Source organism: Dendrobates tinctorius, unplaced genomic scaffold, assembly GCF_039654945.1.
Source record: "Dendrobates tinctorius isolate UK_male_01 unplaced genomic scaffold, ASM3965494v1 ptg000028l, whole genome shotgun sequence".
NCBI classification, from domain to species: Eukaryota; Metazoa; Chordata; class Amphibia; order Anura; family Dendrobatidae; genus Dendrobates; species Dendrobates tinctorius.
In genome coordinates this window covers 10,208,407-10,231,756 of record NW_027361696.1, presented here as the reverse complement: position 1 = coordinate 10,231,756, position 23,350 = coordinate 10,208,407, and the positions used below count along the sequence as shown (strand labels likewise).

General features: G+C 50.6%; 1 protein-coding gene across 9 annotated transcripts in view; it reads right to left on the bottom strand.

Annotated features, from left to right (window-relative positions):
- Positions 1 to 23,350, bottom strand: part of EPHB2 (EPH receptor B2) — a 138,530-nt gene that overhangs the window by 10,142 nt on the left and 105,038 nt on the right. For 4 of the 9 annotated variants that reach the window (XM_073570099.1, XM_073570094.1, XM_073570096.1 and 1 more), the window contains 5 exons: positions 16,553 to 16,888; positions 8,754 to 8,878; positions 1,930 to 2,092; positions 1,742 to 1,850; positions 1,468 to 1,583 (listed from right to left, as the gene is read on the bottom strand). In XM_073570099.1, coding sequence (XP_073426200.1) covers positions 1,468 to 1,583; positions 1,742 to 1,850; positions 1,930 to 2,092; positions 8,754 to 8,878; positions 16,553 to 16,888 — 849 coding nt within the window. The remainder of the gene's footprint in view (positions 1 to 1,467; positions 1,584 to 1,741; positions 1,851 to 1,929; positions 2,093 to 8,753; positions 8,879 to 16,552; positions 16,889 to 23,350) is intronic. The other 5 variants (XM_073570097.1, XM_073570100.1, XM_073570098.1 and 2 more) reach the window with 3 other exon arrangements.

The window sequence follows — 23,350 nt, the reverse complement described above, 5'->3', positions numbered from 1 at the left end:
AGGGAGAGGGGAGGAGAGCAGTGTGAGGGAGAGGAGAGCAGTGTGAGGGAGAGGGGAGGAGAGCAGTGTGAGCGAGCAGGAAGGCAGCGGTGAGGCAAGCAGGCTGGAATGTGCAACTAGGGAGGTGAGCAGGATGGACTGTTACATGGAAGGCGAGCAGGGTGAGGGAGTGAGGAGGCGAGCAGGGTCAGGGAGCAGATGAGGTGAGCAGTGTGAGGGAGCAGATAAGACGAGAAGGGTGAGGGAGCGGATGAGGCGAACAGGGTGAGGGAGCGGGGAGGCGAGCAGGGTGAGGGAGCGGGGAGCCGAGCAGGGTGAGGGAGCGGGGAGGCGAGCATGGTGAGGGAGCGGGGAGCCGAGCAGGGTGAGGGAGCGGGGAGCCGAGCAGGGTGAGGGAGCGGGGAGCCGAGCAGGGTGAGGGAGCGGGGAGGCGAGAAGAGTGAGGGAGCGGGGAGGCGAGAAGGGTGAGGAAGCGGGGAAGCGAGCAGTGTGAGGGAGCGGGGAGGCGGGCAGTGTGAGGGAGCGGGGAGGCAGGCAGTGTGAGGGAGCGGGGAGCCGAGCATGGTGAGGGAGCGGGGAGCCGAGCATGGTGAGGGAGCGGGGAGGCGAGAAGGGTGAGGAAGCGGGGAAGCGAGCAGTGTGAGGGAGCGGGGAGGCGGGCAGTGTGAGGGAGCGGGGAGGCAGGCAGTGTGAGGGAGCGGGGAGCCGAGCATGGTGAGGGAGCGGGGAGCCGAGCATGGTGAGGGAGCGGGGAGCCGAGCATGGTGAGGGAGCGGGGAGGCGAGCAGGGTGAGGGAGCGGGGAGGCGAGCAGGGTGAGGGAGCGGGGAGGCGAGCAGGGTGAGGGAGCGGGGAGGCGAGCAGGGTGAGGGAGCGGGGAGGCGAGCAGGGTGAGGGAGCGGGGAGGCGAGCAGGGTGAGGGAGCAGGGAGGCAAGCAGTGTGAGGGAGCGAGGAGCTGAGCAGGGTGAGGGAGCGGGGAGCCAAGCAGTGTGAGGGAGAGAGGAGGCGAGCAGTGTGACAGAGCAGGGAGGTGAGCAGGGTAGGCCGTGTTACATGGCGGAGGAGGCGAGCATGAGCAGAGTGGGCCGTGTTACATGGAAGAGGCAAGCAGGGTGGGCCATGTTACATTGTGGAGGACGCGAGCAGGGTGGGTCGTGTTACTTGGCGGAGGTGAGCAGAGTGGGCCACGTTACACGGTGGAGGAGGCTGGGTGATGTGAGGAGCAGCATGACATGAGCAGATGATTTGATGGAGATCTATCATGGAGTGTGATAATCACGAGCCCATCCCCAAACCTCTCAGCCTGATAACCTTATTCCGGAAGATCCCATACATAGTGATGTGAAGACCACCCTCACAGGTTACATGGGGGTGGGATGGAGCGCGATGAGGGTCCGCAGGGGACGGGTGGGTGTTATGATTTGGTGAATATGTTACAACTTTAGGGGAACAAATTGAGCCACGAACCAAGGAGAGAGCGCGCTGCCAGCACCGGCGAGGGCAGGCGGTACGTACTGTGGCCGCTGGTGTAGTGCTGCAGTTTGTCTGTGTATTCAGAGTCTGCTCTCTCAAATCCTCGTCTTCTGGAGAAAATACAAACCGTAGTTAATCCAGGGATTAAACCACTACTACCCCCATCAGATCATCTGTCCTGCAGAGGGCGCTATACAGGAGTGGAAGGCTGGGCATGGAGCGGACACCATATGATGGGGTATATATATATATATACGCCGTACTCTACCTATTGCAGACAATAATGATGACCACCAGGGCGATGAGGAAGACCAGCCCGGCAGCCGACGAGCCGATAATCAGCGGGAGCTTTTCCTGGAAGCTGCTGTGATACTCGGCTGTAACGAGAGGTCTGGCGTTACCCGCAGGCACCGCTGATGCCAGTGACCACCACAACATCTCCCAGCTGAGGCTCACCTTCTGTCATGGTCTGGAAATACATCTTGCCGCTGTATCTGCCGTATCCAGCCACAGTCCGCGCTCTCACCTGAAAGACATATATGGTGCCTGCCTTCAGGCCAGACACAACCACGGTGTTGGTCGGACTCTTCACCACAGATGAGTTATGTTCTGTCAGGTCCTGCAAACATACAATGCAGAGACTCTTACCCAGGAGCAGGCCACATTCCTGTGTCGGGGCAGCGAGGCGGCAGATACCTGACATCACACCCTTTACAGCAACAGGGGACGTGGCGCCTAGAGGACAATTAACATTCCTGCCCTCTAAGGGAGGTGAACTCACTGGGAAACAGGTCATGAGGTCTGACAGGTAGTAACGGGCATCAGGACCCACTAACCAAACTGCAGATTGACAGCAGCTGGCATGAGCTCCCCGAAAATACAGGAGACGAAGAGTGGATAGTGGGTGTTGAATGACTGAAAGGGCACTGCAAGAGGTGGGCACTAGGGGAGCGGGCGCTGAGTGAGTGACCAACGGCACTGAAAGTTGTGGTCACTGAGGGAGCAGGCGCTCAGTTACTGAGCAACGGGAACTGCCAGAGTTGGGCACTGGGGAAGCGGGCGCTAAGTGACTGACCAACGGGTACTGCAAGAGGTGGGAACTGGGGGAGGGGGTGCTGAGTGACTGACCAATGAGCAGTGCAAGTAGTGGGCAATGGGGGAGCGGGCACTGAGTGACTGACCAACGGGCACTGCAAGAGGTGGGTACTGTGGTAGCGGACGCTGAGTGACTGGGCAGTAGGCACTGACATACATGGCACTGGGGGAGTGGGTGCGAAGTGACTGTGCAGTGGGCACTGACGTTCAGGGCACTGGAGGAGCGGGCACTGAGTGACTGGGCACTCACATACAGGGCACTGGGAGAGCGGGAGCTAAGTGACTTGGCAGTGGGAACCAACGTACAGGGCACTGGGGGAGCGGGCCCTGAGTGACTGGGCACTGATCTTGTCACGATCCAATTTTGGATGCATGGCAGTTCCACTATGAATTAAATGTTGCTTTTTTCCTTCCAGGCCAGCAGGGGTTAATGTCAGTTTCCCTTGCTGGTAGTGCAGCAATTTCTAGGTCAGCTGATGTGGGTGATGACCACTCCCACCATCCACATTTCATGACATTATCACCGACCCATAATTTTTCAGGTGAATCTATTGCGCAAGCAGAAGCTTTGGCTCGCCTGATCCAGACTCTAACGGATGAGTTAATGGAGCTGCAGTGTCAGGTGGTGCAGCAGCCCCATGTCTTGGCTCAACTAGAACCCAAGATATCTCTTCCTGACAGGTTCTCTGGAGGGAGAGATAAATTTATTGTATTTAAAGAAGCCTGTAAGTTATTTTTCAGGCTTCACCTTCGTTCTTCAGGGAGTGAGGAACAGCATGTGGGATTATAGTCTCCCTTCTCAAGGGTGATCCCCAATTCTGGGCTTTCTCACTGCTGATCGATTCACCATCTTTGCGGTCGGTGGATGAGTTTTTTGCAGCATTGGCACTGGTATATGGGGATCCTGATGGTGTCCTCCTGGCAGAGTCTTCACTCTGTAAGATCAAGCAGGGAGTCTGGCCAGCTGAGGATTACTGATCAGAGTTTCAGAGATGGGCCTCTGACAGGCAGTGGAATGACTCTGCTCTTCGGAGTCATTTTTTTCCAAGGTCTGTCGGCTAGGCTTCAGGATACTCTGGTGCAGTATGATACTCCTGGGTTGTTGGAGACAAAATCTACCCCCCTCCGTGGTTCTTTCTAGGGAGGAGGACACACTGGTGCAGATGGATGAACCTATGCAGGTGGGAGGAGTCTATTTTCAGACTAGGTTGCCTGCAGTTTTCCAATGGGTTTTTTTCTGTGGTCTGACTGATCATTCATTACATCAGTGTCTGACCAGCTCATGCCAAGTATGTACACCATCTCAAAAGCCACGTCCCCCTGGTGGTGTGGAGGGAGGCGACCAGGGAGTGTATATTTCCTCCATCTTTTCATCTCAGTGTACCATTCCTGCTGAAGTGGTGGTTGGCGGGGAAACTGAGACTATACCAGTGACAGTGGAGCTGTAGTCAATTTGGTGGATTCTCGCTTTGTTCACATCCATGGTCTGATGGGTAGGACGCTGGCGAGATAAATTAGTGTTCAGCCAATTGACTTTGTTCCTCTCAATCAGAGGAGGGTGACCCAAGTCATAGAAAATGTTAACCTGCATATAAAAGACTCTTTATGGAGGAGTCCCTGTCGTGCTACGTCTTGGAGGGCATGCCAACTCCCATCGTCTTAGGCCTTCCTTGGTTGAAGAGACACAACCCGATTATAAATTGTCAGTCCAGGGAAGAAGTCAGTTGGGACCAGTCGTGTAAGGACTGCTGCCTGGGAGCTACTATCTCTGCCGTCCTTCTCCACCCTACCCATTCTTCCCCGGTTGGGGCAGCTGAGGTGCTGCCAGGGAGTAGGGGCAAGACTCAACCCTCCCCACAAGTAAACCCTGAGTCTGAGTCCTCTTAGGAGGAGGGATCAGGGGAGGGTGATGGTTCCCTCTGTGTATAGCGAGGGTACGAGTTTGGGCACAAGGGGACGCCTCTGTTGTCTATTCCTCAAAGAGTTCAACATCCATTGGCAAGCGCACGCGTGGAAATAAATGTTCAGGTCCGGACCTGTGTGTGAATGAGTAAGTGTGGGTGTCCACCAAAAACATCAGGTGGAAAAACGCATCTGGGACCTGTAATTCTAGGGTGATCGCGCCGTATCGGGTGTCGGCCATTCTCAGCCCTGGGACTTTCCATCTGGAGTTACCCCCAGTATTGCACGTACACAACATACTGCACAGGTCGGCGCTCTGGAGATCTGTTGAGCCTCCAGAGCCTACATTATTGCCATCTCCATTGGGCTGCGTTTGCCGTAAATCTGAGAATCAGGCGACTGCGGAGGTGAATCCTAGTGGATCGAGGCGTCCTCACCATACGTCGTTTCCGGTGAGGTCTGCTGTTAAGGGTCCAGAGGGCCCTCGTTGAAAGGAGGGTACTGTCACAATCCATTTTTGGATGTGTGGCAGTTATGGTTCCAGTATGATTTAAATATAGCTTTTTTTTCCTTCCTGCCCAAAGAAATATTTAGCAATTGTGTGGGCTCTGCAGAAACTGCAACCATACCTCTATGGGCACAACTTCACCAAAATAACAGATCATAAACTAATGAGTTGGCTCAACAGAGTAGTTGGGGAAAACAGGAAATTGCTTAGATAGAGCCTGATGTTACAGCAATATGATTTTACAATTCAATATAAGAAAGGAATTGATCATGGCAACACTGATGGCTTATCTCACCAAGGCGGGGCAGACCCAGATACGCGCTTGTAGGCTGACCTGTAAGTCAACCTCCATGCACGTTCATAAGGAGGGAGGTGTAGTGAAAACATGTATATGTATGGATGTATGACCGGCAGTAAATTAGCATCTGTTCTTAGGCTGCAGCTCTTCAAAAAGATAACATGTTATCTTGAGAAAAGGCAGTCTTCCTGGTCTCAGACCCCAGGATGCCTTCCTAGGAACACACAGAATTGGAACCATTTCACACCTCTGATGCCTTGAAGGCAGACGCCAAATGGGACCTATTAGCAGCCTGACAATTTCTATTTACTAAGGGAAAGAAAAGCTGACAAGAGCCTTTAGAAATAATGTATTCATTGGTAAAGTAACCATGGTCCAGTGACAAACCAGGAAACAGAATATTAACATGAGAGAATGGTCTAGAAATCTGATCTCCAGCCTAAACCTATAAATTAGGCCCTACACATAGAAAGTTGTTCACAATTTGAAGGCAGCCAAGCTGATGTGATCCATTTTCATACTTTCTCCCTCAGGGAGCAGAATATCAGACTGCAAATTTTAGATATTTCTGGAAGTTTCTCACTTTTATTTTTATAACTGTTTTGCATATTTGTATGTCACTGTTATTTCCACAGTTGATTATCCTTTTATTGCAAGCACTCTACCTTTTCTATTAAAGCTTAAAACTTTAAGGATGCGTTCACACGTTGCGTTTTTGCGGCGATTTTCCGCTGTGAAAACGCAGCAAAAACGCTAAGAAAATGCATCCCATACAATCCTATGGGATTCCGCATTGCTGTGCTAATACTGCGGATTTTACCGCTGCGGAATCGCATCGCTGTAAAATCTGCAGCATGCTTATTCTTTATGCAGAATTGCGGCGATTCCGCACACATAGGAATGCACTGATCCACTTACTTTCCGCATGTGGCTATGCCCACCATGCGCAAAGTAAGCGGATCATGTGCGGATGGTACCCAGGGCCTAGAGGAGGGGAGACTCTCCTCCAGGCACTGGGTACCATAATCCTGTAAAAAATAGAATAAAAATAGTGATATACTCACCCTCCTGCGGCCCCCAAGTCCTTCCCGCCTCTCACCACGCTCCCGGCATCTTCCGGTCCCAGTAATGCTTCGCGCGAATGACCATGATGACGTCGCACTCTCACGAGCGTGACGTCATCTCAGGTCCTTCGTGCAAAGCATTACTGGGACCGGAAGATGCTGGGAGCGCCGCAGAGCAGATCAGGGGCCATCGGAAGGTGAGAATAACAATATTTTTTTTATTATTTTAACATCCTACCTATCACATTCCAAAAGTGAAAAACGCTTGTTTTCCGTGGGAAAACGCATGCGAATTCGCATGCGTTTTACCAGCGGCGGGAGGGCGGAAATGTTGCAGAAATTTCCGCAGCATTTCTGCAACGTGGGTACATAGCCTAATAAGTCTGAACTTTGTATGCTCTAAAAGAATCCATAGCCTTAGAGTGTATGATCATGGTCAGTGGCAGACAGTAGTAGTAGTACTTCTGGGACTCATCGCCCGTGTGTTTGGTGAGTGGTGGCAGCGTGTATGAAGCAAGGTGCGTGGGTTGTGATTTATGCTCCCATTGCAGTGTAGGACAGAGGCTGAATGCTGGACTGAGTGGGAGGAGATAGATTAACCATTGCAGGCGCAACCCCAAGTCACTTGCTGAGAAGCAGGTAGGTGACGGGGGATACTGTCACAATCCATCAGGGGTTAATGCCACTTTCCCTTTCTGGCAGCGTGCAGCAATTGCAGAGTTGCTAGGTCAGGTGATGTGGGTGGTGACCACTCCCACCATCCTTTAAATAGACACGTGATGCATCAGCTGACTATTGGTGATAGAGAAATTTATGCTAACCAAGCCTGGAGTAAGGAGCTCTCTGGTTGCAGTGGTAAATCTGCTGGTTTCGGGGAGTTCATGCTCCTGGTGCCTTTCTTCTGTTGTGCGATGCGTTGCAGCAGAGAACGTTATTAAGCTAACTTTTGTGTTTTTTACCTTGTCTGTCTCGTGTTTGTTACTGTCCCCTTTGTTGTACCATCTGCAGAGGTGAAGCTGCCAGCCAATGCACTAGCCAGGGCAGTGTGAGGTGACAGTGAGGGACGAGGTTCATGACGGCAGCGGGGGTGACGAACCCGCTTAAGGCGTTAGAGGAATGCAGGGACAGGTGTTGTGAATTCTCTTTCTGGGCTCCCTCTGGTGGTTACTGAGGGTAGTGGAGCTGGTCACACTGACAGGGGCTTGCCACCTGATAATGATAATGACGATTGGAGATCTGGGGTTTCTGACTGGAGTAATTAAGACAGCTGACTGCCTTCAATCCCTGCCGGTGATTTTCTTCCTGTGCCTTCTGAGGTATAACGTCTCCTGCTCTGTTCCTGCATGGTTCAGCTAAGTGGTTCATTTGCTAATCTTTTTGCATTTGATGTGGTTTTGTCTATGTCTGTTTTGTGCGGGTCAGCTTGCTCCTGCTGGGGCTGTGCTGGATCACCACCCATGTTACTGCTTGTGTCAGTTTGTTCTGTCCCCTGTTATGTTGGTCTCTTTTTGCTTTGCTTTCAGTATATACCAGAGTGCTGATTTAGTGGGGGTGAAGTCGCGTGACTTCAGTGGTTTTTTTTGTGCAAACAGACATGTTGGATTTTTCAGGGTTTTTTGCATGATTGCAGACAGTGTCTTTCCTTTCCTGACCTGTCTAGTCAGTCTGGGCCCCATCATTTGCTCAGTCTATTTTTGTGCCTGCATTTGTGTTTTCATCTTCTCTCACCGACAATATATGTTTGGGGGCTATCTATTCCTTTGTGGTCTGCTCCGGGGCAGTTTAGATTTCACCTTTCTTGCTTTGGGCTGGCCAATGGGCACAGACATACTGGGTATCGGGAGCTGAGTGACTGGGGACTGACATACAGGGCATGGGCTCAGTATCTTCTGGCACTGGAGAAGGTGTAGTGCCAGTGCCTCTGTGCAGACAGCAGCCATTGTTGCGGCAGGCACTATCTGGTGATGTCCGTGCTCATTATTCTGGGAGAAGATCCAGCTTGTGCGCTGCATCACCTCATCTACATCAGTAATGCACTTTCACGTCACATATGAACTCTTACTGCTAGTCACAGCGCTACAGCCAGTCAGAGCGCTGCCGCCAGTGACCTCCCGGGCGGGAAGAACATTGTACACAGCTCTGCGGCCGTACTGAAGAGGGTTATCGTCACTGTAAGCAGGGGGGGACAAAGGCTTAATTAACTGATTACTGGTGCACCTTGTCCTCCTCACACAGCTGAAGGTCTTGTTACAATGTCAGTGACCTGGATCAATGTTCTATACAATCAGAGATCTTACAAATAGGGCAGAGCTGAAACCTGCAGGTAATAGGGGAAGTGACCTACGCCGGTGGTAGCAGAGCTCACACTCCACACCCACTTCTGACATCAACATTTAATTTCAAGAAACTTTACCTTTTCATAGTACAGGAGCTCATAGTCCAGGATGACGCCGTTGGGCTGGTCCGGCTGCGACCACGACAGGGTGATGCTGTCCACGGCACGGCTCACCTGGTGCATGATTGAGACGCTGGACGGAGCTGGAAAAGAGCAGAGTATGGGGGATTAGTGGTGGCACTGCTCCTGACAGCAGCACTGATGCTGGGGTTACTGGAGCAGAAAGTTCACCTCTCGTGATGACGGCGCCCCTGACAGCGCGCACCGCTCTAACTAAGGAGCTGTCAGCTTTAATAGCAGCACTTGGCCTATTTGCTAGGTCGTGCAGCAGAGAACGCAGAGCTGACCAAGAGCCTGATTGTTGGGGGTGGGTTGTGATTGGAGACTACAACCTCAAGCAGACAGACGAGTACTGAGTCTTCACGAGAAGGGTTGGGGCACAAACAGGGACATGACTATGTGGGGGACTCTATTATTGAGAGTACGAGGTGAAGACACAGGAGGAGCTCATCATTGACTTTCTGAGCTGAGGATAAAAAAGGAACTAATCATTGACTGCCTGAGGTGAGGGCACAGGAGACACTGATCATTGACCATCCACACTGAGGACACAGGAGGAGCTGATCATTGACTGTCAGGACTGAGGGCACAAGGAGTCAATTATTCACCTCCTGTCTCCTCAGCTCAGACGGTCAATGACAGTCAGAGCTAAACGCACAGAAGGAGCCGATCATTGACTGTCCGAGGTGAGGACACAGGAGGCGCTGAACATTGTCCATCAGGACTAATGACACAGGAGGCGCCGATTACTGTCCGAGATGAGGGCACAAGAGGAGCCAAACATTGACTGTCAGGACTGAGGGCACAGGAGGAGCCGATCAATGTTTGGCTCCTCCTGTGTCCTGACGATAATTGACTGTCCGAGCTAAGGGTACAGGAGGAGCCAATCATTGACCACCAGGACTGAGGGCACAGGAGGAGTCAATCATAGACCATATGAGCTGAGGACACAAGAGGAACCGACGAACATTGACTGTCCGAGCTAAGGGCACAGGATGAGCCAATCATAGACCATATGAGCTGAGGACACAAGAGGAGCCGACGATCATTGACTGTCCGAGCTAAGGGTACAGGAGGAGCCAATCATTGACCATCAGGACTGAGGGCACAGGAGGAGTCAATCATAGACCATATGAGCTGAGGACACAAGAGGAACCGATGAACATTGACTGTCCGAGCTAAGGGCACAGGAGGAGCCAATCATAGACCATATGAGCTGAGGACACAAGAGGAGCCGACGATCATTGACTGTCTGAGCTAAGGGTACAGGAGGAGCCAATCATTGACCATCAGGACTGAGAGCACACGATGAGTCAATCATAGACCATATGAGCTGAGGACACAAGGGGAGCCGATGATCATTGACTGTCCGAGCTAAGGGCACAGGAGAAGCCAATCATTGACCATCAGGACTGAGGGCACAGGAGGAGCCAATCATAGACCATATGAGCTGAGGACACGAGGAGCCGATGATCAGTGACTGTCCGAGCTAAGGGCACAGGAGGAGCCAATCATTGACTGTCAGGACTGAGGGCACAGGAGGAGCCAATCATTGACCGTCCGAGCTAAGGGCACAGGAGGAGCCAATCATTGACCGTCAGGACTGAGGGGACAGGAGGAGCCAATCATTGACCGTCTAAGCTAAGGGCACAGGAGGAGCCAATCATTGACCATCAGCACTGAGGGCACAGGAGGAGCCAATCATTGACCGTCCGAGCTAAGGGAACAGGAGGAGCCAACCATTGACCATCAGGACTGAGGACACAGGAGAAGCCGGAGGAGGAGCCAATCATTGACTGTCCATGCTAAGGGCACAGGAGGAGCCAATCATTGACTATCAGGACTGAGGGCACAGAAGGAGCCAATCATTGACCGTCCGAGCTAAGGGCACAGGAGGAGCCAATCATTGACCGTCTGAGCTAAGGGCACAGGAGGAGCCAATCATTGACCATCAGGACTGAGGGCACAGGAGGAGCCAATCATAGACCATATGAGCTGAGGATACAGGAGAAGCCGATCATTGACCGTAGAAGGTGAAACCACAGGAAGCGCCGATAATTGACCGTCAGGACTAATGAGGGCACAGGAGGCGCAGATTATTAACTGTCCGAGCTAAGGGTACAGGAGGAACCAATCATTGACCATCAGGACTGAGGGCAGAGGAGGAGCCAATCATAGACCGTATGAGCTGAGGACATAGGGGAGCCGATCATTGACAGTCCGAAGTGAAAACACAGGAGGTAACGAATATTGACCGTCAGGATTGAGGGGACATGAGGAGCCGATTATTGACTATCCGAGCTAAGGGCACAGGAGGAGCCAATCATTGACAGTCAGGACTAATGACACACAAGTTGCCGATCATTGACCGTCAGAATTGAGGGCACAGGAGGTGCCGGCCATGGACCGTCAGGAGACGCCGATTATTGATCATCCCGGTTGAGGGCACAGGAGGCGCCGATTACTGACCATCCAGGCTGAGGACTTGGGAGGTGCCGATTATTGATCACCCGGGCTGAAGACACGAGGCGCCGATCACTGACCCTCCGGGCTGAGAGCACAGGAGGTGCCGATCATTGACTGTCCGAGCTAAGATCACGGAAGGAGCCAATCATTGACCATCAGGACTGAGGGCACAGGAGGAGCCAATCATAAACCATATGAGCTGAGGACACAAGAGGAGACGATCATTGACAGTCCGAGGTGAAAACACGATGTGCCAATCTTTGACCGTCGGGATTAATGACACAGGAAGCGCCAATCATTGACCATCAGGACTAATAACACAGGAGGTGCCGATCTTCGACCGTTGGGATTAATGACTCAGGAGGTGCCGATCATTGACCTTCAGGACTAATGACACAGGTAACGCCGATCACTGACTGTCAGGACTGAGGACACAGGAGGTGCCAATCACGGACCGTCAGGATTGAGGGCGTAAGGCCTGTTTCACATTTCCGTTTGTTGCCATCAGACAAAATCCGCCGTTTTGCAAAGAAAAACGGATCCGCCATTTTTTTTAACGGATCCGTTTTTTTCCCCATTGACTTGCATTTGCGGTGGATTTTGACGGATGGTCATCCGTTGGATCCTTTTTTTGACAGATCCGCCAAAATTTTGGCGTCCGCTGACTTGAGTGGACGGTCAAAGAAACTTTTTTTGTCTGCGTCAAAATAGCGGATAGCAACGGATCCGCCGCTATCCGCCATTCGTTAACCAACTGCTAATTGACGGAATCCGGGAATGGATCCGCTTTTTTACACTGAGCATGCCCGGAAGACTTTCCTTGCATTCCGTTCTGGCGGCAGAAAAATTCTCTCTCTCTCTCTCTCTCCTTTTCCAGAGTCATTTCACTTTAAATTTCATCACCTTGGCACCAACAACGGATCCGTCAAAAAACGGATCCTATGACATCTGTTTGTGGCCAAACGGAAATGGATCCGTTTTTTCACACTCTGGCGGATTTTGACTGACGTCAAAAAACTGAAGTGTGAAACAGGCCTAAGAGGTGACAATGTCAGGAATGGTAGCTCTGTAAATGAGCGGGCCCCTTGCGTTCCTGGGCGGGTATTAATGCTCCGATGGGTCACCCATCACTCTTCACCGGACATGAAGGGAGGGGTGTCACCTCAGGAAGGCGGAGCTTGCAGGAGTGCTCGCTCAGTCCGCAAATCGCATTCTAGGAGATGCACTTCTAGTATCACTGGGAGACGGGACGCTGCTGCTCCCAGCGATCACGCTGTACAGGGACCCCAGGTTCCCTGGTGTTAGCCGCTGTGAGCGGGTACAGGACGACGTACCTGACGGGGCAGTCAGATGGTGGGAGGTTCCCTCCTACGGTGTCTCTGTGGTCTGGAGGTGAAGATTGGGCGTTGCCCCAGAGTGGTCAGGTGACTGGGGGGCAGATGTAAACCTGCCATTTCCTCCTTTGTTGCTGATTATCTGGTGGAGGGTTACGGTTAGTGTCTTGTGCTTCTGAGGAGGTCCGTGCTTTTTTCCTCCGCTCTGTTATCATTGTTCACCTTAGTTTCTGAAGTTCCTCTGCGGCTTCATGGTTCTGGTGTGCTTATCCTGTCTGCTGCTTGTGAGTCCGGTCACCAGCCGCTATGATGCTCGCCGCCTGGGAAAGGTTCTGCTAAACTCTCCCCTTGCCAGGATCGAGAGGTGTGTAAAGAGTATACCTGGCCCTCTGGGTGTGTGGCAGTGCGACGGCTAGCGTCACGTGTGACCCACACACTGCTCTTGCTGGCTAGCAGTAGGTCATCACAAAATCACTCAGCATTAGAGCCAATCACTGACCGTCAGGAATGAGGGACAGGGAGCGCTGATCATTGATCGTCAGGACTGAGAACACAGGAGGAGCTGATCATTGACAGGACTGAGAGCACAGGAGGAGCAGCCCCCGGTCATTGACAGTCAGGACTAAGAGCACAAGAGGCGGAGCCTATCATTGACAGTCAGGAATGAGTGTATAGGAGGTGGAGCCAATCAATGACAGTCAGGACCGAGGGCACAGGAGGAGAAGCCGATCATTGACAGTCAAGACTGAAAGCACAGGAGGTGGAGCCGGTCATTGACAGTCAGGACTGAGCGCAAAGGAGGAGGAGCTGATTACTGACTGTCAGGACTGAGCGCACCGGAGGGGCCGATAATTGGCCGTCTGAGCTCAAGCACAGGAGGAGCCAACAATTGACCATCTGGGCTGAGGGCACAGTAGGCGTCAATCATAGACGGTCCGTGAAAAGGGCAGAAGATGCCTGTCCGAGCTGCAGACACAGGAGGCACCAATCACTGACCGACCTGGCTGAGGACACAGAAGAAGCCGATCTTTGGCCGTCAGGAATGAGGGTACAGGAGGAGCTGATAACTGACAGAGTTCGGGGGGGAGCCAATCATAGACCAGACGGGCTGAGGGCACAGAAGATGCCAATCATTGACCGTCTGAGCTTGGGTCACAGTAGGAGCCAATAGACGGTCCAAGCTGGGGGCACATGAGGCGCCAATCATTGGCCATCCAGGCTGAGGGCACAGGAGGAGCCGATCATTGACAGTCTGGGCTGAGGGCACAGGGGGTGCCGATCATTAACTGCCCGAGCAGTGGGGGACAGGAAGGGCCCACCATTGACTGCATGAGCTGGGATCACAGGACGCGTCAATTATTGATCATACGGACAGAGGGCCTAAGAGATGCAGATCATTGACAGTCTGGGTTGAGGGGTACACAAGGTGCCGATCATTGACCTTCAAGGCTGAGAGCACAGGGAGCGCCAATTATTTTCCGTCAGGGTTGAGGAGGGGAAAGGAAAGGAAAAAGGGACCTGGCCCTGACAAAATAGGAGGAAAAGGAGTGACCTGACCCTTATACAAGAAGAAGAGGACAAGGAGGAGGGACCTGCCTGCAATACAATAGGAGGACAAGGAGGGATCCAGCCCCGATCCAAGAGGAGAACAACGAGTTGCAACCCGGCCTTGACAGAAAAGGAGGAGGCACCTGGCCACAATACAAGACGAGGAAAAGGAGAGACTCGGCTCCGATAAGGAGAAGGGACCCGGTCCGATAAAAGAAGAGGAGGACAAATAGGGATCCAGCCCCGATCCAAGAGGAGAACAACGAGTTGAGATCTGGCTCTGATACAAGAGTAAAAGCTGAAAAAGAAGGAGGGACCCGAGCTGATACATCGGTACCAGGTCCCTCATTTTCCTCCTCTTATATCAGCTTGGGTTCCTCCTTCTTTATCTCCTCCTCTTCTTGTATCAGAGCCAGGTTCCAACTCCTTGTTCTCCCCTTGCATTGGGGCTAGATCCATCTTTGTTCTCCTCTTGTATCGGGGCCGGGTACCCATTTTCCTCCTCTTATAAGAGGAGGAGGAAAAGGAAAAGAGATCAGCCCCAATACAAGAAGAGGAGGAGGAAATGGTGGAGGGACCCAGCCTCGATACAATATGAGGAAAAGGAGGGACCCAGCAATGATGCAAGAGAAGGTAGAAAAGCAGGAAGGATACAACCATGATCCAAGATGAAAAGGAGAAAGACTAGGCCACGATACAAGAGGAAAAGGGGGAGGGACCAGACCCGACAAGAGGAGGAAAGGATGAGGTACTCATCCTTGATAAAACAGGAGGATGAGGAAAAGGAGGGACACACGAATGATACAAGACAAGGAGGAAAAGAAGGATGGCCATGGCCATGATACAAGAGGAGGAAAAGGAGGGTCCCAGCCATGATACAAGAGGAGAATGAAGAAAAAGGAGTAATGACTCAACCATGATAGACGAAAAGAAAGAGGTGGAAAAGGGTGAGGGACCCGGCACCGATACAAGATGAGGAAAAGGAGGAAGGAGGAAGGACACGGCCACGATACAGAAGTAAGAGGAGGAAAAGGGGGAAGGACCTGGCCCCGACGCAAGAAAAGAAGACATCCAGCCATGATACAAGAGGAGGAGGAGGAAAGAAAAAAGAGGAGAGATCCAGCCCCAATGCAAGAGGAAGAAAAGCAGGAGGGACCCGTCCTGAACACAAGAGGAAAAGAACAAGAAGCAGGGACCCAGCCCTTATGGAAGGATCTGGCTCCACCAAAAGAGGAGGAGGAAAAGGAGGAACCTGGCCCCAATCCAAGAGGTGGAAGAGGAAAAGGAGGGTCCTGGCCCCAATACAAGAGGATGAGGACAAGGAGGAGGGACCCAATCCTGATCTAAGCGGAAGAGGAGGACAAGGAGGAAGGAACAGGCCCAGATTCAAGAGGAGGAGGATAAGGAGGAAAAGGAGGAGGTACTCAACCCTGATACAAAAGCAGGAGGAGTAAAAGGAAAAGGTGCCTGCCCCTTATCTAAAAGGAGGAGGCTGAGAAGGTAGGCGAATAAAAAGGAGGAGTAACAGAGGATGAAGGGACAGAGGGGCCCAGGAGGAGACAAAAATAGTCTGGCGCAGCTTTGTCCCCTTTGATGAAAATACATTAAGGCCATGTTCAAATGCAGAATTTTTACAACCAAGCAGGTTTGGGCTGGAGAAAAACATGCTACAATCACTTGCGTTCATCTTTGTGTTTTTTTGGTTGAGGAGTACATGTGCGATTTGTATAATGTACATGCTTAATAAAGTTAGTTTAATTTACCTATATTACTTCAAAAACACTGGAAAATGATGCAGAAAAATCTTTGTTGGGTCTGACTGATATCTTCCAGACATCACATCATATGTGACTGATAACAGCCACTCTTATAATGCTCCAGTACTGTTATAAGAAGGTCTGATATCAGTCACATATGGTGTAATGTCTGGAGGTTATATCATTACTGTAACATTATGTGACTAATAACAGTCACATACTGTATGATGTAATGTCTGGAGGTTATATGTGACTTATCAGCCTCTCTTATAAGTGGGTGACATTAGTCACATAATGATCCAGTACTGATGTAACTCCCAGACATTACATCATATGTGGCTGATATCAGCCGCACTTATAACGCTCCAGTACTAATATAACCTCCAGACATTATATCATATGTGACTGGTGTCAGCCCCTTATAATGCTCCAGTACAGATATAACCTCTAGACATTACATCATATGTGACTGATATCAGCCTCTCTTATAAGAGGCTGAAAACAGTCATGTGATATAATGTCTGGAGGTTATATCAGAACTGGAGTGTTATAAGAGGGGCTGATATAACCTCCAGATATTACACCATATGTGACTGATATCCGCCTCATATTACGCTCCAGTACTGATATCAGCCTGGTGGAGTTCACTTACCGGCCTGGTTGGTGGTGATGTTGACGGCTGTGAAGTGCGGGGAGTACGGGCTTTGGTCGGTGACGCCGTTCACAGCCTGGATCTCGAACGTGTACTGAGTGTGCGCCAGGAGGTCACTAATGTAAACCCGCGGATCGGTGAGGCCCAGCTGACGAGGCGCAAACTGGACGTTGTCTCCGCAGCGAGTGCAGCCTCCACGCCCGGAGCCACAGCTCTTACAGATGATGTTATACACCAGGTCCTCGCGGCCTCCGGAGTCTCGGGGAGATGACCACTCCAGCATCAGGGAGGTCTCGTTAACGCTAGAGATGACAGTCTGCGGCGAAGAAGGGGTCGCTGAGGAGAGCAAAGAAAGACACTTAAGAGGAAGGAAGATACAGAGGAATGGTCGAGAGTGCCCTGCTAACCAGGAAAGAGAGATGGAGAAAAAGAAAGAGAGATGGAGAAAAAGAAAGAGAGAGAGGCAGAGAGAGAGACACAGAGGCAGAGAGAAAAAAGTCGTAGAGAGACACAGACAGAGAGAAAGAGAGAGAGAGAGGCAGAGAAAGAAAGGGAGGCAAAGAGACAGAGAGAGAGGACCCCACTGACAATAAAAGCTTACACTCTACAGGAGTGAGAGGACCCCACTGACCATAAGAGCTTACACTCTGCAGGAGAGCGAGAGGACCCAACTGAACATAAGAGTTTACACTCTATAGGAGAGCGAGAGGACCCCACTGACCATAAGAGCTTATACTCCACAGGAGAGCGAGAGGACCCCACTGACCATAAGAGCTTACACTCTACAGAAGAGAGAGGACTCCACTAATCATAAAAGATTAAACTCCACAGGAGAGGACCCCAATGATCATAAGAGCTTACAATCTACAGGAGAGAGAGGACCCCACTGACCATAAGAGCTTCCACTCTACAGAAGAGAGAGGACCCCACTGACCATAAGAGCTTACATTCTAAAGGAGAGAGGACCTCACCGACTATAAGAGCTTACATTCTGCAGGAGAGAGCGAGAACCCCAATGATCAAAAGAGCTTAGGCTACTTTCACACTAGCGTTTCCTGGAGCTGCAGAGGTATGTGCACACCCTCCGTGAAGTTCCGCCCATGGCCGCACCTCCTCCGATCAGCTCCGCTTATGGGCACATGACACTGCATGAGACCTGCGTACCCTATCTTTAGCATTGGGTACGCAGGTCGTGCGCAGGTATGCGTTTGCAGGTATGCTACCACTCTACAGGAGAGGACCACACTGGTCATAAGAGCTTACACTCTATAGGAGAGAGAGGACCCCACTGATCATAAGAGCTTACACTCTACATGAGAGAAAGGACCCCACTGACCATAAGAGCTTACACTCCACAGGAGAGAGAGGACTCCACTGATCATAAGAGCTTACACTCTACAGGAGAGAGAGGACCCAACTGATTATAAGAGCTTACACTCCACAGGAGAGAGAGGACCCCACTACCAATAAGAGCTTACACTCTACAGAAGAGAGAGGATCCCACAGATCATAAGAGCTTACACTCTATAGGAGAGAGAGGACCCCACTGACCATAAGAGCTTACACTCCACAGGAGAGAGAGGACCCCACTGACCATAAGAGCTTACACTCTACAGGAGAGAGAGGACCCCACTGATTATAAGAGCTTACACTCCACAGGAGAGAGAGGACCCCACTGACCATAAGAGCTTCCACTCTACAGAAGAGAGAGGATCCCACTGATCATAAGAGCTTACATTCTGCAGGAGAGAGAGAGAACCCTAGTGATCACAAGAGCTTACACTCTGCAGAAGAGAGAGAGAGGACCCCACTGACCATAAGAGCTTACATTCTACAGTAGAGAGAGGACCCCACTGACCATAAGAGCTTCCACTCTACAAAATAGAGAGGACCCCACTGATCATAAGAGCTTACACTCTACAGGAGAGAGAGGACCCAACTGACTATAAGGCTGGAGTCACACTAACCAACGCAAAATACGGTCAGTATTTTACATGCGTAATACGGATCAATGACCCCTAAACAGTGCTCCGTATGTCATCCGTAATAAAGGTGTGGTCGCGTATTTTGCACATGTAAGCATCCGTATGCAATCCGTATGGCGAGATTTTCTCGTCACCTTGCAAAATGGACATATAATGGAGCCCTATGACAGGTTTTATAACACAAACCAAAGAATAGATATATACTCATAGAATGCATATATATATATATATATATATATATATATATGTATTCTATGTGTATATATCTATTCTTTCGTTTCTTTATTAAACCTGTCAGTGTGATTTTACTGTATAGCGCACTGAATTGCCGGCTTTGCTAAAAGACACCGGGTGCGTATTTCTCGCAAGTCACATGTGTGGTCCGTGTGTAATCCGTATTTTTTGCGCACCCATAGACTTGCATTGGCGTACTACGGCCGTAGTACGCTGACAATCGCAGCATGCTGCGATTGGCACGGAGCGTAGAGTACGGATGAGAAATATATGCCTGGTGCGAGGGACCCCATAGAGAATCATTGGTCCGTGTCTAATGCGTGCTTTTAGCGTCTCTCACTCGGCCGTATTCCTCGCCAGTGTGACCCCGGCCTAAGAGCTTACACTCTATAGGAGAGAGAGGACCCCACTGACCATAAGAGCTTACACTCCACAGGAGAGAGAGGATCCCACTGATCATAAGAGCTTACATTCTGCAGGAGAGAGAGAGAGAAACCCAGTGATCATAAGACCTTACACTCTACAGAAGAGAGAGAGAGAGGACCCCACTGACCATAAGAGCTTACACTCTACAGAAGAGAGAGGAACCCACTGATAAGAGCTTACACTCTACAGTAGAGGGAGGACCCCACTGATTATAAGAGCTTACACTCTACAGGAGAGAGAGGACCCCACTGATCATAAGAGCTTACACACTACAGGAGAGAGAGAGGACCCCACTTACCATAAGAGCTTACACTTCACAGGAGAGAGAGGACCCCACTGATCATAAGAGCTTACACTCCACAGGACAGAGGACCTCAATAATCTTAAGAGCATGCACTCTACAGCAGAGAACCTCCCTCATCATAAAGGCTTACACTCTACAGGAGAGAGAGGACCCCACTGATCATAAGGGCTTACACTCCACAGGAGAGAGAGGACTCCACTGAGCATAAGAGCTTCCAGTCTACAGAAGAGAGAGGACCCCACTGATCATAAGAGCTTCCACTCTAGAGAAGAGAGGAACCCACTGATAAGAGCTTACACTCTACAGGAGAGGACCACAATGATCATAAGAGCTTACACTCTATAGGAGAGAGAGGACCCCACTGATCATAAGAGCTTACACTCTACAGGAGAGAGAGGACCCCACTGATCATAAGAGCTTACACTCTACAGGAGAGAGAGGACCCCACTGATCATAAGAGTTTACACTACACAGGAGAGAGGACCCCAATGATCTTAAGAGCTTCCACTCTACGGCAGAGAGGACCCCACTTATCATAAAAGCTTCCACTCTACAGAAGAGAGAGGATCCCACTGATCATAAGAGCTTACACTCTACAAGAGAGAGACAACCTCACTGATCATAAAGGCTTACACTCTACAGGAGAGTGAGGACCCCACTGACCATAAGAGCTTACACTCTACAGAAGATAGAGGACCCAACTGATTATAAGAGCTTACACTCCACAGGAGAGAGAGGACCCCACTGACCATAAGAGCTTACACTCCACAGGAGAGAGAGGATCCCACTGATCATAAGAGCTTACATTCTGCAGGAGAGAGAGAGGACCCCACTGACCAAAAGACCTTACACTCTACAGAAGAGAGAGGAACCCACTGATAAGAGCTTACACTCTACAGGAGAGGACCACACTGGTCATAAGAGCTTACACTCTATAGGAGAGAGAGGACCCCACTGATCATAAGAGCTTACACTCTACATGAGAGAAAGGACCCCACTGACCATAAGAGCTTACACTTCACAGGAGAGAGAGGACCCCACTGATCATAAGAGCTTACACTCTACAGGAGAGAGAGGACTCAACTGATTATAAGAGCTTACATTCCACAGGAGAGAGAGGACCCCACTACCAATAAGAGCTTACACTCTACAGAAGAGAGAGGATCCCACAGATCATAAGAGCTTACACTCTATAGGAGAGAGAGGACCCCACTGACCATAAGAGCTTACACTCCACAGGAGAGAGAGGATTCCACTGATCATAAGAGCTTACATTCTGCAGGAGAGAGAGAACCCCAGTGATCATAAGACCTTACATTCTACAGAAGAGAGAGAGAGGACCCCACTGACCATAAGAGCTTACACTCTACAGAAGAGAGAGGAACCCACTGATAAGAGCTTACACTCTACAGGAGAGGACCACACTGGTCATAAGAGCTTACACTCTATAGGAGAGAGAGGACCCCACTGATCATAAGAGCTTACACTCTACATGAGAGAAAGGACCCAACTGACCATAAGAGCTTACACTCTACAGGAGAGAGAGGACTCAACTGATTATAAGAGCTTACACTCCACAGGAGAGAGAGGACCCCACTACCAATAAGAGCTTACACTCTACAGAAGAGAGAGGATCCCACAGATCATAAGAGCTTACACTCTATAGGAGAGAGAGGACCCCACTGATCATAAGAGCTTACACTCTACAGGAGAGAGAGGACCCCACTGACCATAAGAGCTTACACTCTACAGAAGAGAGAGGAACCCACTGATAAGAGCTACCACTCTACAGGAGAGGACCACACTGGTCATAAGAGCTTACACTCTATAGGAGAGAGAGGACCCCACTGATCATAAGAGCTTACACTCTACATGAGAGAAAGGACCCCACTGACCATAAGAGCTTACACTCCACAGGAGAGAGAGGACTCCACTGATCATAAAAGCTTACACTCTACAGGAGAGAGAGGACCCAACTGATTATAAGAGCTTACACTCCACAGGAGAGAGAGGACAACCTCACTGATCATAAAGGCTTACACTCTACAGGAGAGTGAGGACCCCACTGACCATAAGAGCTTACACTCTAGAGGAGATAGAGGACCCAACTGATTATAAGAGCTTACACTCTACAGGAGAGAGAGGACTCCACTGATCATAAGAGCTTACACTCTACAGGAGAGAGAGGACCCCACTGACCATAAGCGCTTACACTCCACAGGAGAGAGAGGACCCCACTGATCATAAGAGCTTACACTCTACAGAAGAGAGAGGAACCCACTAATTATAAGAGCTTACACTCCACAGGAGAGAGAGGACCCCACTGACCATAGGAGCTCCCACTCTACAGAAGCGAGAGGATCCCACTGATCATAAGAGCTTACATTCTGTAGGAGAGAGAGCGAACCCCAGTGATCATAAGACCTTACACTCTACAGAAGAGAGAGAGAGGACCCCACTGACCATAAGAGCTTATACTCTACAGAAGAGAGAGGAACCCACTGATAAGAGCTTACACTCTACAGGAGAGGACCACACTGGTCATAAGAGCTTACACTCTATAGGAGGGAGAGGACCCCACTGATCATAAGAGCTTACACTCTACAGGAGAGAGAGGATCCCACTGACCATAAGAGCTTACACTCCACAGGAGAGAGAGGACCCCACTGATCATAAGAGCTTACACTCTACAGGAGAGAGAGGACCCCATTGATCATAAGAGCTTACACTCCACAGGAGAGAGAGGACTCCACTTACCATAAGAGCTTCCACTCTACAGAAGAGAGAGGACCCCACTGATAAGAGCTTACACTCTACAGGAGAGGACCTCACTGATCATAGGAGCTTACACTCTACAGGAGAGAGAGGATCCCACTGATCATAAGAGCTTACACTCTACAGGAGAGAGAGGATCCCACTGATCATAAGAGCTTACACTCCACAGGAGAAAGGACCCCACTGACCATAAGAGCTTACACTCTACAGGAGAGAGAGGACCCCACTGACCATACGAGCTTCCACTCTACAGAAGAGAGAGGACCTCACTGACAATAAGAGCTTACATTCTGCAGGAGAGAGAGGACCCCACTGACCATAAGAGATAACATTCTACGGGAGAGAGAGAGGACCCCACTGACCATAAGAGCTTAAATTCTACAGGAGAGAGAGAGGACCCCACTGACCATAAGAGCTTACACTCTACAGAGGAGAGATGACCCCACTGATCATAAGGGCTTACACTCTACAGGAGAGAGAGGACCCCACTGATCATAAGAGCTTACACTCCACAGGAGAGAGGATCCCACTGATCATAAGAGCTTACACTCCACAGGAGAAAGGACCCCACTGACCATAAGAGCTTACATTCTACAGGAGAGAGATAACCCCATTAATCATAAGAGCTTACATTCTACAGGAGAGAGAGAGGACCCCACTGACCATAAGAGCTTCCACTCTACAGAAGAGAGAGGACCCCACTGGCCATAAGAGCTTCCACTCTACAGAAGAGAGAGGACCCCACTGACCATAAGAGCTTACATTCTGAAGGAGAGAGAGAGAGAGGACCCCACTGACCATAAGAGCTTACATTCTACAGGAGACAGAGAGGACCCCACTGACCATAAGAGCTTAGTTTCTGCAGGAGAGAGAGAGGACCCCACTGACCATAAGAGCTTCCACTCTACAGAAGAGAGAGGACCCCACTGACCATAAGAGCTTACATTCTGCAGGAGAGAGAGAGAGGACTCCACTGATCATAAGAGCTTACATTCTACAGGACAGTGAGAGGACCCCACTGACCATAAGAGCTTACTTTCTGCAGGAGAGAGAGAGGACCCCACTGACCATACG